General features: G+C 38.9%; 2 protein-coding genes across 2 annotated transcripts; one reads left to right on the top strand and one right to left on the bottom strand.

The window, feature by feature from the left end:
* The first annotated feature begins 1,234 nt into the window (after positions 1–1,234).
* On the top strand, positions 1,235–6,350 carry LOC136281206 (uncharacterized). Its single transcript, XM_066167493.1, has 5 exons — positions 1,235–1,491; positions 2,602–3,103; positions 4,045–4,238; positions 4,758–5,102; positions 5,853–6,350. Exons 1-5 carry the CDS (start codon positions 1,238–1,240, stop codon positions 6,286–6,288), a joined length of 1,731 nt encoding a protein of 576 aa, XP_066023590.1. The 5' UTR covers positions 1,235–1,237; the 3' UTR covers positions 6,289–6,350.
* Positions 5,814–17,271, bottom strand: LOC131780441 (tetratricopeptide repeat protein 38). Its single transcript, XM_059097049.2, has 16 exons — positions 17,163–17,271; positions 15,089–15,166; positions 14,138–14,219; positions 13,139–13,310; positions 12,321–12,494; positions 11,861–11,936; positions 10,844–10,963; positions 10,494–10,553; positions 10,373–10,411; positions 10,025–10,103; positions 9,623–9,693; positions 8,836–8,930; positions 8,082–8,160; positions 7,541–7,618; positions 7,383–7,456; positions 5,814–6,734 (listed from the first exon to the last, which is right to left on the bottom strand). The coding sequence occupies exons 1-16, from the start codon at positions 17,196–17,198 to the stop codon at positions 6,644–6,646; spliced, it is 1,404 nt and encodes a 467-aa protein (XP_058953032.2). The 5' UTR covers positions 17,199–17,271; the 3' UTR covers positions 5,814–6,643.
* Between the last annotated feature and the right edge of the window lie 1,234 nt (positions 17,272–18,505).

Here is an 18,505-nt window from a genome sequence, read left to right as displayed (position 1 = left end):
TAAGAGATTAATGGCCTCATTATTTTCGCTTGGTTTCATCGATCACGAAAATCACAATAGAACATCACTATTCTAAATCAGCGATAAAAAGAGATCTATTATGATGACAGTGTCGTAATTATGACGTCTTTGCTTCAACAAAGTATCGAGTACTTACTTTATTTAGCGTACAATGCAATATAGAGCGTTTGTCAAGGAAGGTGCCAGAATCACGCATTACTTGCCTTTGTTCATGCTTTCTTGTTTTGCTTAGTTTAGCGTCATTCAGTCTTATATTGTGTGCTCCTTTTGTTGCTTTTTTATATTAGGTTTTATTGTGAATTTTGTGTATCTTGGCCTGGTTTGTTATTTTTTTGGTAGTTCAGCGCAGTTCTGCGTCTGTTTGATTCTTGGGTAGATTCAATTGGATCAATTCGTTTGCTCTGGTAGTTGAAATAAATAAGCCGCATAAAGACACCACAGTCAGCTGATAGAGCTTTTGTTTACATTCAGAGTGCATTTTCACACTCCCTTTCCTTTTTCAACTATTTTTCTTTCTGATAGAACAGCGCCATCCCAGCTCCTCTCTATGGCAAAATTTGGAGTTTCATTTTCTGGCGGCGGTACTCGGTCAGCGGCGTTCTGCTCAGGGGTATTACGCAGATTGCTACAGAAGGAAGTGCAAATAGATTACCTGAGCTGTGTATGAGGGGGTGGTTGCTCTGGCTCCGCCTACGTGGACTGGAAATACAGACATGGAAAGAAGGACAACAAGAAGTGGCATCAGGAGTATTTTAACTATTTGAGAGAAAATGCCGTCTTGGTGTGCAACTTTCAAAAGCCATGCCGTGGATTTGCGGAGTTTGTGGTCATTTGTGCCATGATATTATTTGTATCTGTCATAGCTCCTTTCATTCTTTGGGGTTCATACACCTATCCGTTGGCCTTCGTCATCGATTATGTGTTTGGTGATGTTCTCAGGGGCGACATACGTTCGTGTCAGGAAGTTGCAAGCGAAAGCCCGAACATAACATTCGAAGACTGCGAAGAGAGCCGTCAAACGCCATACATCATGAATCGCCGTTTTGCTCTATTTGCCGCGCCCCTTGTCTTTGCTTTCGCATGCTTCGTCCTGAAGGGTTATGTCCGTAAAGGAAAACGGCTTCTCCATTGGCTTTTGCTTTTAAGTGCATCGCTCTTTGGAGTCTTATTTTTTCCATGGTTTTTGTATTTCTCTCTTCGTTTCCTACCAGACTGGATGAAAATAGTTCTTGTTCTACCGATTCTCTTTATTTGGATTTCATTCCCTCTTGCGCGCAGAAATGCTACCCTGATGATTGTTATTTATCTGTACTCGTTCACAACTCACAGCAGAATATATCGCCTGAGTGTCTTTGGAGTCATCTACACTAAGAACACCTTCAATTATCTACTAGGTGTATCAGTCATATTACTGTGGATTTGTCCTCTGATTGAAGCCATTCAACGAAGTCTTCCCCACATTTGTGTCAGGTAAAAATGAACATAAAGCTCAAAGAGAGTTTAGAACTTGGAGTATATTTTTCTCCCTAATGATCCAATAGGACTTTTGATCAATTTTGTAACTATTTATTTTATTCATTAATTTACTTTTAGTTATTCCATTGTTTTATTCCATACGTTTTTGAACAATTGCAATTAGTATATACCACACGGGTTAATAGCGCTATTCGCGCGCGCTCATTGGCTAATTCGGAAGTGAATTCACCTCCACTTCGGTAAATAATTTTTTAGTGGCTGGGAGGAGTGGATGGTAACAGGAATTAAGAACAGTACTGTAGTAGTAGTGATCTTAATTGAGGATACTAAACTTCACAAGAGACGCATTACAGATGGGACCTCAATTACAGATATTAATCAAAGGAAAGTAACCGTAAAGAGCTTAAAAATACAAACAAATACACAGACACAAAAAATGTAGAAACATCCGAGAAAAGTCATGAATAACTACAGTCGGACCGCCCTTTATGACCACCTCTCGTTAGCGATCACTTCTTCAAAATACCAAAAGTTTCCAATGAAAATCACTTTAAGAGGAACCTCTCGTAAGCGACCTCTTCTCATAGACGATGCTTGTTTATAATTTTCAAAGGTTTTTAACGTCCCGTATGCGACGGCTTTATAGACAATCGGCTTTATCTCTCACGAGCGAAAACTGAAAATTGTTTCAACAGACGTCGCAAAAATGGAGCTACCAGAAGTGCTTCCCCAAATACAAAAAAGTCACCCGTAATATGAACCCCCCCGTGGACTGACCTCTGGTATAAACGACCACCTCCCGTAAGCAACCACCTGCACTTGACATTTCGGGTGGTCGCTTACGGGAGGTTCGACTGTAAATAACTTAAGACAGGCCAAGGTTAAATGCACTTGGTGACTCTGTTTCCTCTTTGAAATACTTAGAAGAGAGGAGCAGGTTGATATGGGGGAAGTCACCTTTGAAAAAGAGTTCAAAAAAAGGCGTGTAGAGTAGATGGAGGATTTTGCAAATTGAGTGTACCGCAGTTGTTTCGTGAATAACCTCGATGTTTTTTCTTTTCTTTTCTTTTCTTTTTTTTTTGTCTTGATACATTTTTTTTCAAGATGGATTATCCAAAAGGGATTCTACTATCCTCAGACCGTTGGTGAATATGGTTGCAGTGGAATCTCTTGGCGTGACCTCATCCTTTTTTGGCCGGCTTCCAAGAATTCCAGAGTCCAGCACGTAACCTCTAAGCAAGCGTTGACCTTAGATGATGTGGATGACCTCTCACCTATCTACATCGCTTGCACTACCGTCAACGGATGGCGACGCACTTCCTCCCCCGGCGAACCTCATTATGAAGTCCTTACCATGTCCCCACACGGTATCGAACGGCTCGATCGCTGTTCTGACGAGCAAGAGCTTCACGGCAAGCTATTAGCCGAAGATGTATACCTGTCTGATGCTGCGGCAACGTCGAACGCTGCGGTCAGCTATGATATGGGAGTACAGCAATGTGATGAGGCACCCTCTCGGGATTTAAAGGTCATGTTGGGACTCTCCGCCGGAGCGTATATTGTGGCTGATCAGAGGCATGAGACCAAACGTCATTTCTGCGTTCAGGTGATGGATAAGGAAATACATTTACATTGCAGCGGATAATCCCTCACGAAAAAAAATTATTGAGGGAACATTTCATGAAAAGTGATTGATTGTTTGCTTGATTGATGTAGCTAAGTTTTATGACATGCTAACTTACTCAGCCTACGTGTAGCCGTACCCTCCCCCACAAAGTGAAACGAGGGCGAGCTTCCGTCTCACCTTAGCGGAGAAGGGTAGGGCTACACGTAGGCTAAATTACGCACGTATTTGATTGGATTTCACTAGTGATTTATTTGAGGAAAGGCGCATAGAAAACGTCTCCATGAACAACATTTCGTTTTTTTTTTCAAAGTTTTATAAAATCAATCCTATGTTGCCATAGTTCTGTACAGTAATAGGTCACAGAAGATGCCAAAGGTGATAACAACATAGGCTGCACTTCGTGTTCCACTTTGTTTTTGTTCTTACCACACTTTGACGTCATCTGTGATCAATTTCAGGACAGACACACACACAGCAACATGCAGTCTATTCGTTATATGATAGAGAATCCCATGATAACAGTTGACAGTCTGTATCGTTATTGCTTCTCCTAGCCTTAACCAAGTTTGTAATTACAATACCGGCAGCATGCCGCGTAAAGTGAAATCATAATTCAACCATCCATTTGTTTTTTCGCTCGCTTTACATACATTAATCAAGCATTAGACAGCACTTTCTATTGATTTACAGGCGGGATAACCTACGTGGGATGTTGGCGGAACGCGTGAAGCATCTCGCGTGGGTTATTGCACCGATAAACCAGTAAGAAGTGCGGTCTAATGTTTCTAGGAAATATGTACTAAATATTTTTCAAATTTTTATGACTTTTTCGGTGCAATACAGATAGATTATTGACCAATCAGGTCGCTCGTATTATCTCGGTTATTTCATAATCTCTACTCTCACATATTTCATTCCAGTATCTTCCTCTTCTGATTGAGTTAATCCGATTGGTTCCTTTGGCTCTCATTCTCTTCCTGTACGCCAGGACTAATAATGAAATCATCTTGGTTGCTGGGATGTTGATTCATCTTGGTATCTGCCTAATATTTTCCTTATTTGCGCTGGTACCAACTGGAGGAAAATATATCGGGAGACTGGAACGACTTGCCAGGTAACCGCTTGCTTAACCGTTTAACTCCTTAGAGTGATTGGCATCTAATTTCTCTCTACATTATCTCCACTGAATTAAACACTGAGGTCGCGAGAATAAAGGAAATGATCGCCATTTAGAGAAGATCTTGATAGGGGATCAAATTCTCCATGTCAGCAGCTTGAAAAGTTTATAGAGGAACAGTTTGGAGAATATTGATAGGGATGCAAGGGGTTTAGATTACATACAAAGTATCGGTGGGTGGACACAGTAACTCAAATCAGAAGAGGAAGTGTGTAACTGGAGTCACGCGTAATGGTGTTCATCATTTTATTTAGAAATATCAACACGCCTACAGTACTAAACATGAGAGGAGAGTACATATTAGAGGACGAAAATCACAATGAGGTAAAATATTTACCTCAACGGTACCTAGCTTTACCAACGAAAAACGAAAAGTGATTGTGTATATTTATTCGCTTTCCCACTTGGGGTTGTTCTATTTCTCGATTTCTTTATTTATCTTATTTTATTTGACAGATGGTTCACGATCAACGTTTCTTCCGTACACTACTATCGTTTGATGATGGATATGACCAACGTAGGACCCAATCCTCCACCCGTTTTATCCTTGAGTGACGGCGGCCATCTTGAAAATCTTGGTATTCTACCCTTATTGAAGCTGAGACTCGAAAAGATCGTGGTAGTGGACGGAGGACGCTCTATTTTAGACAAGGACTACGGAAAATCCTTGATGATTGCTCTGGATTTGGCCAGGAAAAAGTTAGGATGCTCATTCTCAGCTGTAGATGGACGAGATATTGCCGAGGATATTCGGGATAACTTCGTGGAGAGGAGCCCTGGGTCACAGCCAAGTAACTACAGGTACGTTATGTAAAGTAAGATTTGCTACCCCCGCTGCTTTGTTCGCTCCTGAGAAATCGCATTCAGTTTGTCCAACATGTGTTACACCAAGTTCTTCCCGTAAAATATGGGTTTCAGTTTGCAGTAACCCTGCAACCACCAGAGGTGCTCGACACTCAACTTTCCTTGAAATGTTACGCATCATTCAGCGACGAGCCTAGCATTGAGAAAACTATCCTCGGATTGGCGAGATGTAGTTAATTTAACCTTCAAAATTTTTTGACGATTATTTTTCTGGGTGAGTAACATCATACCTTTTTCCAACTGAGGAAACCAAGGAAATGATGGAAATGTTTCATGGAGGAGAAAGTCTTCCTCAAGGGCAGAATTTTATATTCAATATTACATTCCTAATTTTCTATACAGCGATTGAATGATAGGCGTAAATTACTGAATAGCAAATGATTGATGGGGTTTCAGAGAGTTAGCTTAGAAAAATGTTTTTTTTTTATGATTCATCATGATAATTTATTGAAAAAACAGAATTTATCTGTACACTCTTTCTGGCCCAACCTACGCGCAATCAACTTTATATAAAAGGTAAAATACTTGCTGCCTTGAACAACCGCGGGGGCTCGCGGACGGCTAGGCGGCCAGTTGGGGCAAATTGCAAGTCGGCAATTTTTAAGGGTTAGGTAATAAGTGGCTAGAAATGCATTCTATAGACAGCTGTTGCCCTACTTGATTATATTTGTTCTTTATTTTTGTCAGATTTAAGGTACATTATTATGATAAGAACGTTAACAGCGACGGGAAGACTAAAGTTGGCGAAGGGGATATCCTATACATAGTTCCCAGGCATCCTGACAAAGCAGTGAAAACTACGTCTTATGTGACCTGGAAGGAAGCGTTGCGTGACACGGATGGAGATCTGGAGGCTGGTCTTTGGGGGCCTGGTCCCGAGCTGTCATCGGAAGAGGCCAATCGTTTGACGTTCTGTTGCTGTGAATGTTGCCATAGGAATACACGTCGCAGCTTGTCTGAGGCGTTATGTGGGATGTTCCCACATCACTCTACTAACCATCAGTTCTTTACACCAACAATGTTTGCTGCTTACCATAGGGAGGGATATCGCGCTGGCATGGAGGCGAAAGTAGCTGAGTTTGTGCCTGAAAGGCATGAATCTTCAGAGACTATCTTAATCTGAATATTGATGAATAACTTGTAAACTTCTTGTAGGTTGAGAATTAACTATTTCTTTATAACTAAGTAACCAACATGCGTAACCGAATTAAATAGGATGTCGAACAATAAATCTACTAAAACACCATTACTATAGAACTTGAGTCTACATTGGTGTTCTCCTTTTTGCATAATGACATGCAATGGTTCTGCTATAATTACAGTTTCATGAAACTAAAATAATGGTGTAAATATAAGTACAGTCAAAAGTCATCAAATCCTGGTTGTAAGGTCTCGATGAAACCATAGCAACACTGAATTTTATTTTTTGCACTCGTGTTTTGCATCCGAGTCTCAAATTTAAGGGTCAGGCGACGACTTTACTCCACATGTAGAGCTAGGGCTTGCCCCATGAGTCGGTTTGTCATTGGAGCGTTTTCTTTCATAGCCTTCCTCTCTGTTAATAAGCTCCTGAAAGAAGACAATACATACATTCTTAAAGGTTGATTTCGCAGGCTTTTTTCGGAAAAATAGCATTTATTTTACAGGCCTTTTAGATGTTTGGTAGTTACGCAACCAATCGGTGAACAAAGGTGAGCAGCAAAAGATACAGATTAAATACATTATGTATTGCTTTGTTTTGTTTTGAGATGAAAAAGGACACATAATTAGTTGACACATCATGTTTGAACTCCTGTTTCTGCCACAGTCCAAATCATTGACAAGATCCCCTTCCCTATTCAATGTTGCCTGTATGTAAATTAAGATTCATGGAATCACGATACAACATTGTTTTTTATCGGTGGGGGGGGGGGGGGGGGAAAGGGATGCGAATAGGTTGACTTAACAAAGGCAAAAGAGAATATGGAATTAATAAGAGGCTGAAAAGGTCAATGTTTAAACAGCTTTGGCGCCGAATGTAGGTTGTATTTAGCCTAAGTGCCGCAACAGTGAAGCCACGCTTGACGCTTTGTTAACAAAAAAACTCACTTTTCTGAAGGCTCAGCCCAAGCAATGCTAAACAGTATTCAGATAAATTCGGTTACATTTCACTCATAAGATGAAACTCTAAGGTGATAAGAGAAGATAGGGATTCGAATAAATGAAACTATACTTTACCTCGCCAAGTAATGATGCTCTTTACGTGAAGAATGTAGAGCAGCGTAAATTAGGAATAAGCTGAAGATGTCCCGCTGTAGGTAAAACGAAAGAAGTAGGACGAGATCTCACAAAAATTTTGCACTCATATGCGTGAATTTGCAATAAAATTCACAAACCTGTGCATTACTGCCTCCAATGGTGACTACATCATAACGGAGTGGTTTTAAAATGTCCACAGCTTTGTCGAAGTTTCCCTTCACATAGAAAAAAAAATTAAACTTCTTGTCCTAGATCAGCGTTTTGTGTGTGTTGACCTGTTAATTTGCTTGTTTGTTTTCAAATTTTATAAGTTTACCTCGGAGGTTATGAATAGCGAGAGATTGCACAGTTTGAATTCTAAAATTCAACGATGAGATGCGGCTCCAAACTATTTCATAACTAACACTCCCCCGTCCCCTTCGCAACAACAACAAAAACAACAATATCAATAGGGAAAGTGAAGCAACATCGATGCAATCAGGGTCAATTTTCATCACTTCACTGATGATTTCTCAACCTAACAGCAAAACCGAGCAAACAGTGTCAACGACATAAGACTTGAACGTAGTTATGGAGGGATGAACCCCTTTTCACTTAACTTAATTAATTGATTCAGTCAAAAGTTTGATAAGTTTTAAGGGAGACGAAGCTGGGAGACCACAAAGGAGACGAATTTACCTTGTCGGCTTGTTCAAAAGCTTCACAGAGGGCCAGACCAACCCCCCTAGACACTTCGCAATTTGTTCCTGAGCCATCCCTAGAGAAAAAAAGAAGAAAACAACACAAAACATAAACAACATAAAAAGAGACATCATATGGCTGAGCCATAATTATGATCGATTCAAAGTCTTAAGGACAGTATCGTTCAAATATCGCCGAGATATCGCGATTATCGTTTCCATTACTTTCGCACAGTACTGCATAACACGAGTCATGAGTAACAAAACTAATGAAACGTAACTCAGTGTCTGATGCCAACGTTTACGTAACCTGCAGAGCAAGCGTAATTGTGGCAACATTGGGCTCATTACTTCCTTGGAGAAAATTTTAGCTGCCACCTTTGATTTTTACGGCAGCAGAAGGTTTGGGAGGGAAAGAAATTTGTACAAAGTGACCCTTTCAATTAAAAATAGTCAATTGAGATAATTTTCACGAGCACCTATTGGAAAACCAAGCCTCTTTTCGGGAAATTGAACACGAAATTCCTGCTCACTTGCAACAGTTTCTTCTGGGATAGTGCTCGGTGAAGGAGCCTGACGTTACCGTTACTGTTATAAATATAAAATTAAGCTCTACGTGTATTTTAGAAGAAATGAGTCCTGTAAATAAATAAGAACGCAGCAAATCTATCGACTATTGAAAGATAACTAGACCCTCCACTATTGACAGAGGTGATTGATCTGAGTGTTTTGCCATAATTCTTCCATATTACCTCACATAGTCTCTAAGTGACATCATTAGAGTCAGTGTAGCATCTTCCTTCTTAGCTCCCAGAGTACACATTAACATATGAACATCATTGAAAGCCTGAGATAGAAAAATAATTTAAAAAAAAAGAAAATGAAGGACATGTGTTGGTATATTGGTCACCGACCTAAACTTTGGGTGAGAAGAAGTCCGGGTGAAAGCAATGGCAGGTACTATTCCTTGTTCAAGACCAGCAACGAGTATAGAGCCCTTTGCGATTGAATATTGTGAAAATAATCACAAAGTAATCACAACAACCAATCAGCGGAAAGAAAAAAATACCACAAGGAGCCACTGGATTGATTAGTTCAAGGTTTGCATCTGATTGGTTAAAAACGTAGCGCAAAATGCCTGAAGCGCGGGAAAACGCTGGTGACCAGGTCGTGATTAGTTCAAGGTTTGCATCTAATTGGTGTAAAACGTGGCGCAGGTTTTCTGGTCCAATCACACAACAAAGTTCACCAACCCTAACTGACAAAGCAATGGTTGACTAGTTTTGAAACGCAATTGGAAACTGTCTCTTCCGCCGGATTGTCCATATGCTGGGAGTTCCAAGAGACGAACATCATCTTTTTGGGATTAAAACGCTGTCACTTTTATTTTCTGTGAACGCTTTATCACACCACCTCACTGGAATTGGCAATTTGCAAGGTTTGTTCACATCGCACTGCACACTTGTGACTGTCCTCCAATCTCTAATAAAGATCATAATACCTTGTATGCAAAACCTGCTCGCAAAGCATGATACATACCAAAATATGATCATCTGTGTGTGACTCCCACAAATGAAACAGCTCTCTCCACCGATCATTTACATTAACACCTTAAAAAAATAAAAAACAAAACAAGAAGAAAATAGATCAAGTCGATAATTCGACCACGGCAAAATTTTCATTATACAATAATTCCAGTACAGAGATTTATTACTTAAATTATTTGCCTTGATTGACAGAGTTATAAATTGTGTGAATAATTGATTGGTTCATTTGTTGATTAATTGACTGAATGGTTAAATAATTAATCAAATGACTGCCAAATGAATAGATGGACTGATTGTTCGTTGATTCATTGATAAAGTGTTCAATAGATAGAACGATTGAAGGATCCATTATTAATAATGATGTGCACAACATATCAGCGCGTTATCTCACAACCTTCCATCTGAAGTCTGTACAGCAGTGAAGAGGCGTCCACTAAGTCAAGCATGGCGCCAGAATGACAACGTTTTCCAACCTTGGAGCGAGAGAGAAAAGCGTGATAGTTATCTTTTAAATAAAACCTTAACGAGAGCACTGTGATATCCATGTATCATCTAGATGCGCAATACTGTGCTTCATATATGTACAGGGAAAGAAATGCTACTTTATTCTCCTAAGAACTGTGCGAATTAAATAAAAACAAAAATGATAAAAATGACTTTTTGTTACTATTTTGACATGTATGTCGTGTATGTGTCAATCAGATATGGCCTAAAATTTTTCTTCGAAGATTTTATACTGTACCTCCTCGTCATAAATGTCCACTGCAGCTTGATGTTCTCCCTGGAAAAGAAAGAATGGTGTTTAATCGCAAACATTGCTGAAAAAAGAGAACCAGACAACTTTAGAAAAAGTGAAAAAAAACCTTTTCGATGTGATACAACGCCCAATGCCAGTAGTTATGACAGGCTAGCATAGCTCCCATCTACACAGGGTGAAAGAAGAAAGTAAGATTCATAGCTAAATTCTTGCCAACGACAAAGTAATATCATAAAAAGCAAGAAACTAAACCCTATCTAATGTACACCCCCCAAAAAAAAAAATTCCTATAGTTTTACCCTTGGTTTATCGAGCAAACGTTAGCACAAGGAGAACCGACTTGACTGATGCGGTGTAATTGCCGTACCAATCACGTTTGTCCTCCACATAGAAGCAAGTTCTCAAAAATTTCCATATGCGGCACTAATGTTAAGTAGAATTCACTGTATGCCTTACAGTCCAGTCATTTAATGTCGTGCTGAGGAATCTAATTCCTTCATTCTGACGCCCTTCCATTTCTATGACATGGGCCTCTGCATGTGTACTCCAGCAATCTCTTGGATTCAGTTCCAGACCCTAAGATAAAAATACCGTGAAAAAAATTAAATTGAATAAAAACAAAATATTATCGTCTGTGTGGCACAGAGGTTTCAATAAATTTCATTCCATACCCGCCTGTCGATGGTGTAAATAGGCGGCTATGCCCCTACAAGGCCCATAATGACCCATTCCCTCCGGGGAATCTGCTCCCCCAGAGGAAAAAAATTGAAAGTTATAAGCACTCGTCAATATCGTTCCTGACCAGTCAAGATGCTGGGTTTGTTGATAAACAAAGGAAGTTCGAAAACCAATGGCAATGAGAGGCTCTCGTTACAAGACCTCTTTGCCGCTCGTAACTCAATTGAGTAAAAGCTAGACGCGAAAACCAAACACAAGAGCCTGCTCACAGGCTCAACAGGCGGCAGTAACAAGCCTTCAGGCGGTGGTAAAACACCGGTAGCCTGATTTTATTAAAACCAATGCAAAGGTAGATCAAGATATAATCACGTCAGTTGTGGATCGCCGCGTTTAGACTGCATACATGTAGACCTCTTCAAGCAGAGAACCAAACTATAACATTGAAGTATCACACGAAGCCTGGGTCTGCTACCCAGCCACGATCTATACTACCACTCAGATATAAATTAACTTCGCAGACGCATTTCATACGCTCAGACACACGGTAGTCAGACGCGCATATACGATTTTCATGCGCGCACGGACAAAAAAAATGCGCGACTTATGTGCCTTTGTTATTCAGTGCTATAAGTTTCATTTGTGTTACATTGATGTGTAGAATAATGAACTCTTAGGTTCGACACGTCAGATAGCCACACCAATGATATATGTCTCAAATGCTGCTGACTCTGTTATCTAAAACGTTTAAGAGCTTAGCAGTTACAAACTTGCTATCAAGAAAGTTTGAAAGCTAACCTTAAGTGCATGCCTCTCTGCCTGTTTGTAGAATCCTGTCTCTAGCAGGCCAAATGCGTACATTCCGTGAAGATATCTACAGTTGAAAGAAGAGTAAATCCACGTTTTATCAAAACAACAATTGTCAATACAAACTTTTATCTACAAGTGTGCGTGTAATAATGGTCAATATGTTCTTGGCGTTAAGCTTTATAACCGTTTGAGTTACACAGTAATTGTATTTGAGGAAATAAATAACGATGAAAAAAATGAGACGGAGATGTACATGTAATCTAACGACACACAGTTGCGTGTTTTGTGCATGAAATCATTCCTTTTTGGATGAATATTATTACATTACAATGATAATTGTAAAATAAAATGAAAATACTGTAAACTCATATTACTATTTTTAAATCAAACACTCACAGAGCTTACAAGGGTTACTTCTGATTCGATTATTTCATCTTTATCTGCTCACCCATAGAGTGGCATGTTTTCCTTCCATTTCGGCATCACCCGTGCAATGGAATCTCTGATCTGAGGTTGGTATCCAAGGTAGAAGTAAGAGTCGTGAGCCATTTTCAAAGCGAGCATGTCGGTTGGGTTCTCCACTAATACATCTTCCCATGTTAGACATGCTTGTGCAGTGTTTCTAAAGAAATGAGAAAAAGTAAATCATCAGTATACTTAGTAATTGCTTGCAGCGCGGTCTATAACGGGGTACCTCTTATAGGAAAGGCCTATAAGAGTTGAAGGAAAAGCCATGACAAGAATTTTCATCTCAGGCATATTCAAACTTTCGTAACAGGCCTTCATTGCTGTCCTCGTCGTTTCTGAATAATTCAAAGACTTTTGAAATTGATATCAACATAGCTTCCAGGTTATATACTTATGTACTTGTAACTTGTTTACAGCTTCTGCTTTGCTAACTAATAAACAAGACATCAAATGCATTCCCCTGCTTCCCTGTCTTTGAAGGCACTGCACTACAAGTGGCTGAGGGACAAGAGACACACTGGCAAAACCTAGATGGTTGAAGAGGCTGATCTCACCACATCCCCTTGTTTTCCTCCTAATGTTTTGTTTCTTGTGGTGCACTGCTTATAACAACCCTGGTCACAACTTAAGTTTTGTGATAAACTATTGTGCAAAATAAAAATTCTGTAACCAGCTTCAGGGATAGTGGACAATATATGTTTAGTCATTCTGTCGGTTAGATGTGTCTCAAAGAAAATAAAATACTAGTTTAAATAAAGGTAAAAATGCTGCCTCAGTGGTTGAAATAACAACACTCACCCTTCAGCCCATTCTTTCACTGCCTTGACATGCAGTCTCTCTCTGTTTGTGATGTTACTTTTGGCAGCTAACCCTTCAAGGGACAGAATGCTGTTCTTCAGCTCTTCATCTGTGTGGATTCCTTTACCTGATGAGATCAGGTCTAAGCCACAAGAGATCACATGACCCATCACTGAAACAAAAACAGACGATGTCTGTTAAATGGGGCACTCCACAAAAATAATATTGTAATAATCTTTCAGAATGAAGGTTTGGTTAGTTGGTCATTGTGATAAGCCAGATTCTCCAGTTTTCTTCGACTGAGCCACAGACTCTCTCTCTCTGATGACTAAGGCAATTTCTAGGTTCAGATATAACATCTATCTAGCATACCGCTAGAGTTAAGATAGTCGGATCATTATCAGTATCTGGGCAACTGCCCACCTACCCCTCCCCTAACCCAACATTAATCCTAAGTTGTCATCAATTGGCTGTTGTTGGGTTAGGGGAGGGGTAGGTGGGCAGTTGCCCAGATACTGATATTGATCCAGATAGTCAATGTCAAGAGTGCCTATTGTGTACATAAAGGGGGTAAGTTTCTAAAGAAACTCTGGTGCTGTGTCAGTGGGAGTGCTGATGAAGGCTAATGCTAATTTACATTATCAACTCAGTTGATAACAATAAATGACCCTATTGTGTACAAAACAGAATAAGAAAGATCTTCAATAATAAATATGCTACCTTCTTCTCTAATTGTTGACACAAAAGTCAGTCACCACAAGGTATTCCTAAATCACCCAGTCACTAATATGGTAATAAAGCACAAAAGCTCCTCAAATGTTTGTACTGTAACAGTTGTTGTTGTTTGTGAAGGAATAGTAACTAATTGGCCTTTAGCAATCATTTAATAACAGGAACTAAGAGAAGTGCAGAGACTTCCCTAAAATGGCAAGGAAGATCCAGGGAATAACAAGTTCTATTATAATTTTAATTTAAGATGTTGAAGAGAAAAATTCTCACCAAAGTTAGGATCAGTTGCTAACATCTTTGAAACAGAACCCTCAATTCCATCAACACTGCTATCATCATACCATCCTGTGTACTAAAAACAAAACGACAAAACAGAAGAAATTTTCTACCCATGAAGACATTAGTTGTCAGTATGCTTTACACATGTTTCAAGAAAATGCCTCACAGAAATTATGGCACGACAAAGTCATATTAAGGGATTCTATGCACTATAATTTGCAGTGATGACAGTACATTACTAGTCTGATTCTCATATGACCCAAAGTCACTTGCCTCTACTGTCATACCCAAGGTATAACCCATACTCATTCTTCCAGAGTCCACTCAATTAATGATTATACCTAGAACATGCTACAGGAGACATGACCCTTAACCCTTCAACTCCCAGAGGTGTTTAACAAGTAACCTCTCCCAGTAATATCTTAACATTATTCAGCAAACAGATCATAAGAATACTCAAACTTATCAGGTTGAAGTTTTTATGTTGATCTGACACCAAATTCTCCTAACTTATTTACAAGGAAATGTGTTCTGGCTAGAGGGAGAATTAACAATCAGGTCTTGGGAGTTAAAAGGTTAAAGTGCCTGGGCAGTAACAAATTGCACCTCTTCCAAAAACATGTCATTATAGCCCATTTAGTGGATTTCAGAAATACACCCATAAAAACTGATTTAAATTTGTGACTAGTAACAAAAAAAAAAAAGAAAAAAAAGGAAAAAAGATGCAAAGATTTTCAATGTCATACCTATAAATTTAGGTAAATACACTTAACCCCCCATTAATATTAATCTGAGAATTGGTGTTCATATAAAAAAATTATATCCTAATATACTGTAATTGTGTTAATTACTAATTTCATTATTAAAAATTTTCTAGTTCTGTCAAGATACTCATGATTGTAAACCACCCCCAAAAAAGTAAGTTAACTAACTTAAACCAACCTGTGTTAAGGTAGCATCAAACATTTTTGCTGCCTCATTGCTAGTTGTTGTTAGTGACAATCCTTCACTTCTCCAAGCCTACAGGTATGGGAACAGACAATCAATGATTTGCTCCAAACTAATCCTCATTAAAACTCACAGCTCAAATCCTCCTAATTCTCCTTCAGAACAAACACTGGCTTGTTTTGAATTGTCTTCTCATCAGCCACTCAACAAATTAAACTCTGTTCTGACTGGCTGTCATCATTACTTTGACTTCCATTTTACAACACTCAATGAAAATGCTGTACCAATAGCAATTAGCATATACCACACTAGTGAATAGTGCTTTTCCCACACTCTGATTGGCTAGTTTGGTTACTTCTCAACTCTGAGAAACCAATGAGGCAAAAGCGAGCATCAACAGTCTAATTTCCAACCATTTTTCAGTATATTAAAAGAAACAAATTAATTTGCTGTGTGGTATATATCAAAACAATTATTCACAATTAGGTGCTGGATATGATACAGTCGAACCTCGATTATCCAGACTCGGTGGGACTAGGGTAAATAGTCTGCATAATCGAGAGTCCGGATAATTGAAAATACCGGATAATCGATGTCCGGATAATCGAGGTTCGACTGTTTGAACCTCCATTGACACTTTGATGCAAATTGTTTATTATGAGTATATTAATTGTGTAACTGAACTACAAAAGGCAATGATGCATCTTAATTAATATTTGTAAATCATTTTAAATCAGTTTATGTACTGAACAGTACCCTGTCTTTATTCAAAAAATATACAAGGTGCTATCAAAATGAATAGGTAAGGCATTGGCCCAACAAATAGTCCAAAAATGCTAAATGCCTGGCACTACAAACCTAATTACGGGTACTCCATGCTAAGAGATTCTAAAAATCATGTCAGAGAACAAATTTTCCAAGATCGTGCACACGCAAAAAATCAAGAGATTTAACATTAGTGATTTCTAGGTATGCCTCAGTTATAATAATCCTTCAACTGAAAGGAAACAGGAAAAAAAAATGGGATCCGTTGACATTTCTAGACCACTTGAAGCTATCGAGGAGTTTGAAAGAAGCTTTCAGTGAAAAGTGGACATCATCGGACATAAGCGCAGTGTAATGTAATTATTACTGAAACTGTGAAGTGTTAGATGTCACCATTTTTAGCAAAAAAAAAACAAAAACAAGGAGAAAATTCGCTCAGGATTCCTAGGGGAGGTAAATGCTGAACCGGTAGTAGAAAAGCATTTAGTTCAGGCTTATCCATCTTCATTGTCAGTTTTCCCCCCAAACTAATGATAAACGATTTAGTACTCGCTCATAAAGCTTAGGGGAATTGTACATCATAGGACGATCGAAACATTATTTATTTGAGGATAGCTGGCACACATAAACTGTACGACCATCACTCTGCATTACGTTGACTTACTGTAGTTATTCGGTTATAAGGCGCACCGTTTTTTTCAAGAAATTCCTAATTTCTGCTAAAAATTACTGCCAAAGTTTGGGTGCGTCTTATAGGCGAATATTTTCCCGAAACAATTTTTTTTTAATCACAGTTACCGGTACGATTTCAAGCAAATAAAAGGACACACAGTGTTGGTCATTGACTTTTACAAATATGGTGGTTCTAAACAGACGAGCGAAGGGCGCGTGCTTAGTAATTTGATACGACACAAAACGAAACGAAAATAAACAAGCGAAGAGATAAATACCTTCTTCATCCATTCAGCCTTTTTGTGACCTGCATTCTCGGCGGTACGTAAATTCTTGTGCGACAATTCTGCTTTTGTTAATTAACGGTAAACTAAAATCAATACGCGACTTTTTCGCTTTTTTGTAAGTTTATGAAAGAATTTACAGTAAACTTGACCGATCTTTACTCCCCAAAAAACGATGCGCCTTATAACCAAGTATTTTAGCGATATTTTCAGTTTGAAAACAGGCAATAATGAAGTTGCCGAATTGGGGGTGCGTCTTATAGCCGAGTGCGCCTTATAACCGAATAACTACGATAATAGCTAAAAAATTTCCTGCTAAAAGATCAAACCACGCGTTCTTTACTTACGTCAAGATCCCTCCAGTTACTATGCAAATAAGACATTTCGAGAAAAGAAAATCCAGTTTTTAGTACGCACTGTTTCTATGTTAAGCGCTTGGACACGGAAAAACTGCGGCCCACTGTAACGAAGTCAGCGGTGCTTATTGGGAAACAAGAACAAAAACTTGAACCAGAAATCTGGAGTCGGAAAGCGAGAATTGAGGACAACGGAATATGCCCGCGGTGCTGCCTTTCTTTCTTTTTGTTTTGTTTTGTTTTTTTTTTGCAATACTTTACCGATAACTACTTTGCACCTCATTCAATTTTTTTCATTCGGCTGTAAACCTTTATTTTTCGCGAAAGGTTCCCTGTTGCTTACTCGGGATAATGGAACGCATCCAAAGCACAGAGAACATATTCATGAGGAGACATTACTACATACACATTGTGAAGTGCGTAGCTCGCTGGATTTGTGATTTTATATCATTAAGCCAGAAATGTTCGGTAATGAATACAGCAATCCTATTCACAAATATCCCTGGCAAATAGGTCCACATCAGCTCAGCTGATTTTAATTTGATCCTATTGCAGATAAGTATGTATGCAAGTATAGCTTGTTCTCACTGGATTTTGGAGGCATGCTCAAGCTGCTTTTGCTCCATCGTTAGTCTCGTTTGTCTGCAAGACTATGGGAGGGGAAAGGAAAACATTAAAGAAAAAAATAAAGGTTAAAAAGATACAATTTGATTTCAGCGATCCTCTTGCCATTTTTATACCAAGCTAATAATAACAAAAATCATTGTGATGGTATGGAAGCCTTTCCTGTTAATAATTAAAGTACGTTTACGTCAAGGTTTGGATTACGGAAGATGTGAAAATCAAATTCGTGCGAGCTCTGAATACACTCCTTTAGCCACAATGTAAGCCTTGCTGAAGGAAGTAAAAGAATGTTTAGATCCTGGAACATGATTCGATTCTTAACCACAATATAGAGTTACTCGTTCTAGCACTAACACCAAAGTGTAAAAAATAAGGAAGTGGATGTTAGAGATGTGTTTGCTGTGAGCGGTTTTCACGATAAATAAAGCATTGCATTTATTTGAGCATTAACCACAGGATTTAGGGTCACAAATACTTGCAGAGTCAACCTATGGCGAGCTACAAATGATTAATTTACTCTGCAGTTGTTATTGATTCGAAACTGTTAGAGAAAGGATATAGCTCCACTTCATTAACCTTACGGAACTTACCACAGTTAAAATATACTGAAATAACCGAGGCTTTTTGAGCTTCAGCAACACAGTCATGGACCAAACAGATGTCAGTTATAAAGGAAGAAGTCACGGAGCTCCACATGACATGGAGCCTAT

This window comes from Pocillopora verrucosa, chromosome 5 (assembly GCF_036669915.1).
Source record: "Pocillopora verrucosa isolate sample1 chromosome 5, ASM3666991v2, whole genome shotgun sequence".
In the NCBI taxonomy this organism is placed as follows: Eukaryota; Metazoa; Cnidaria; class Anthozoa; order Scleractinia; family Pocilloporidae; genus Pocillopora; species Pocillopora verrucosa.
The sequence above is the reverse complement of the archived record's forward strand: the minus strand, read 5'-3'. Positions and strand labels throughout refer to the sequence as shown.

Excerpts from the sequence above, each read along its gene's own strand:
- LOC136281206 (XM_066167493.1), top strand. The coding sequence starts at position 1,238 with ATGAAAATAGTTCTTGTTCTACCGATTCTCTTTATTTGGATTTCATTC. Across the intron at positions 4,239-4,757 it reads AGACTGGAACGACTTGCCAG|ATGGTTCACGATCAACGTTT; the intron begins GTAACCGCTTGC and ends TTTATTTGACAG. Across the intron at positions 5,103-5,852 it reads TCACAGCCAAGTAACTACAG|ATTTAAGGTACATTATTATG; the intron begins GTACGTTATGTA and ends TATTTTTGTCAG.
- LOC131780441 (XM_059097049.2), bottom strand. The coding sequence starts at position 17,198 with ATGTCTTATTTGCATAGTAACTGGAGGGATCTTGAC. Across the intron at positions 15,167-17,162 it reads GTAACTGGAGGGATCTTGAC|GCTTGGAGAAGTGAAGGATT; the intron begins GTAAGTAAAGAA and ends CCATACCTGTAG. Across the intron at positions 10,104-10,372 it reads TGGACATTTATGACGAGGAG|GTTGGAAAACGTTGTCATTC; the intron begins GTACAGTATAAA and ends TCTCGCTCCAAG.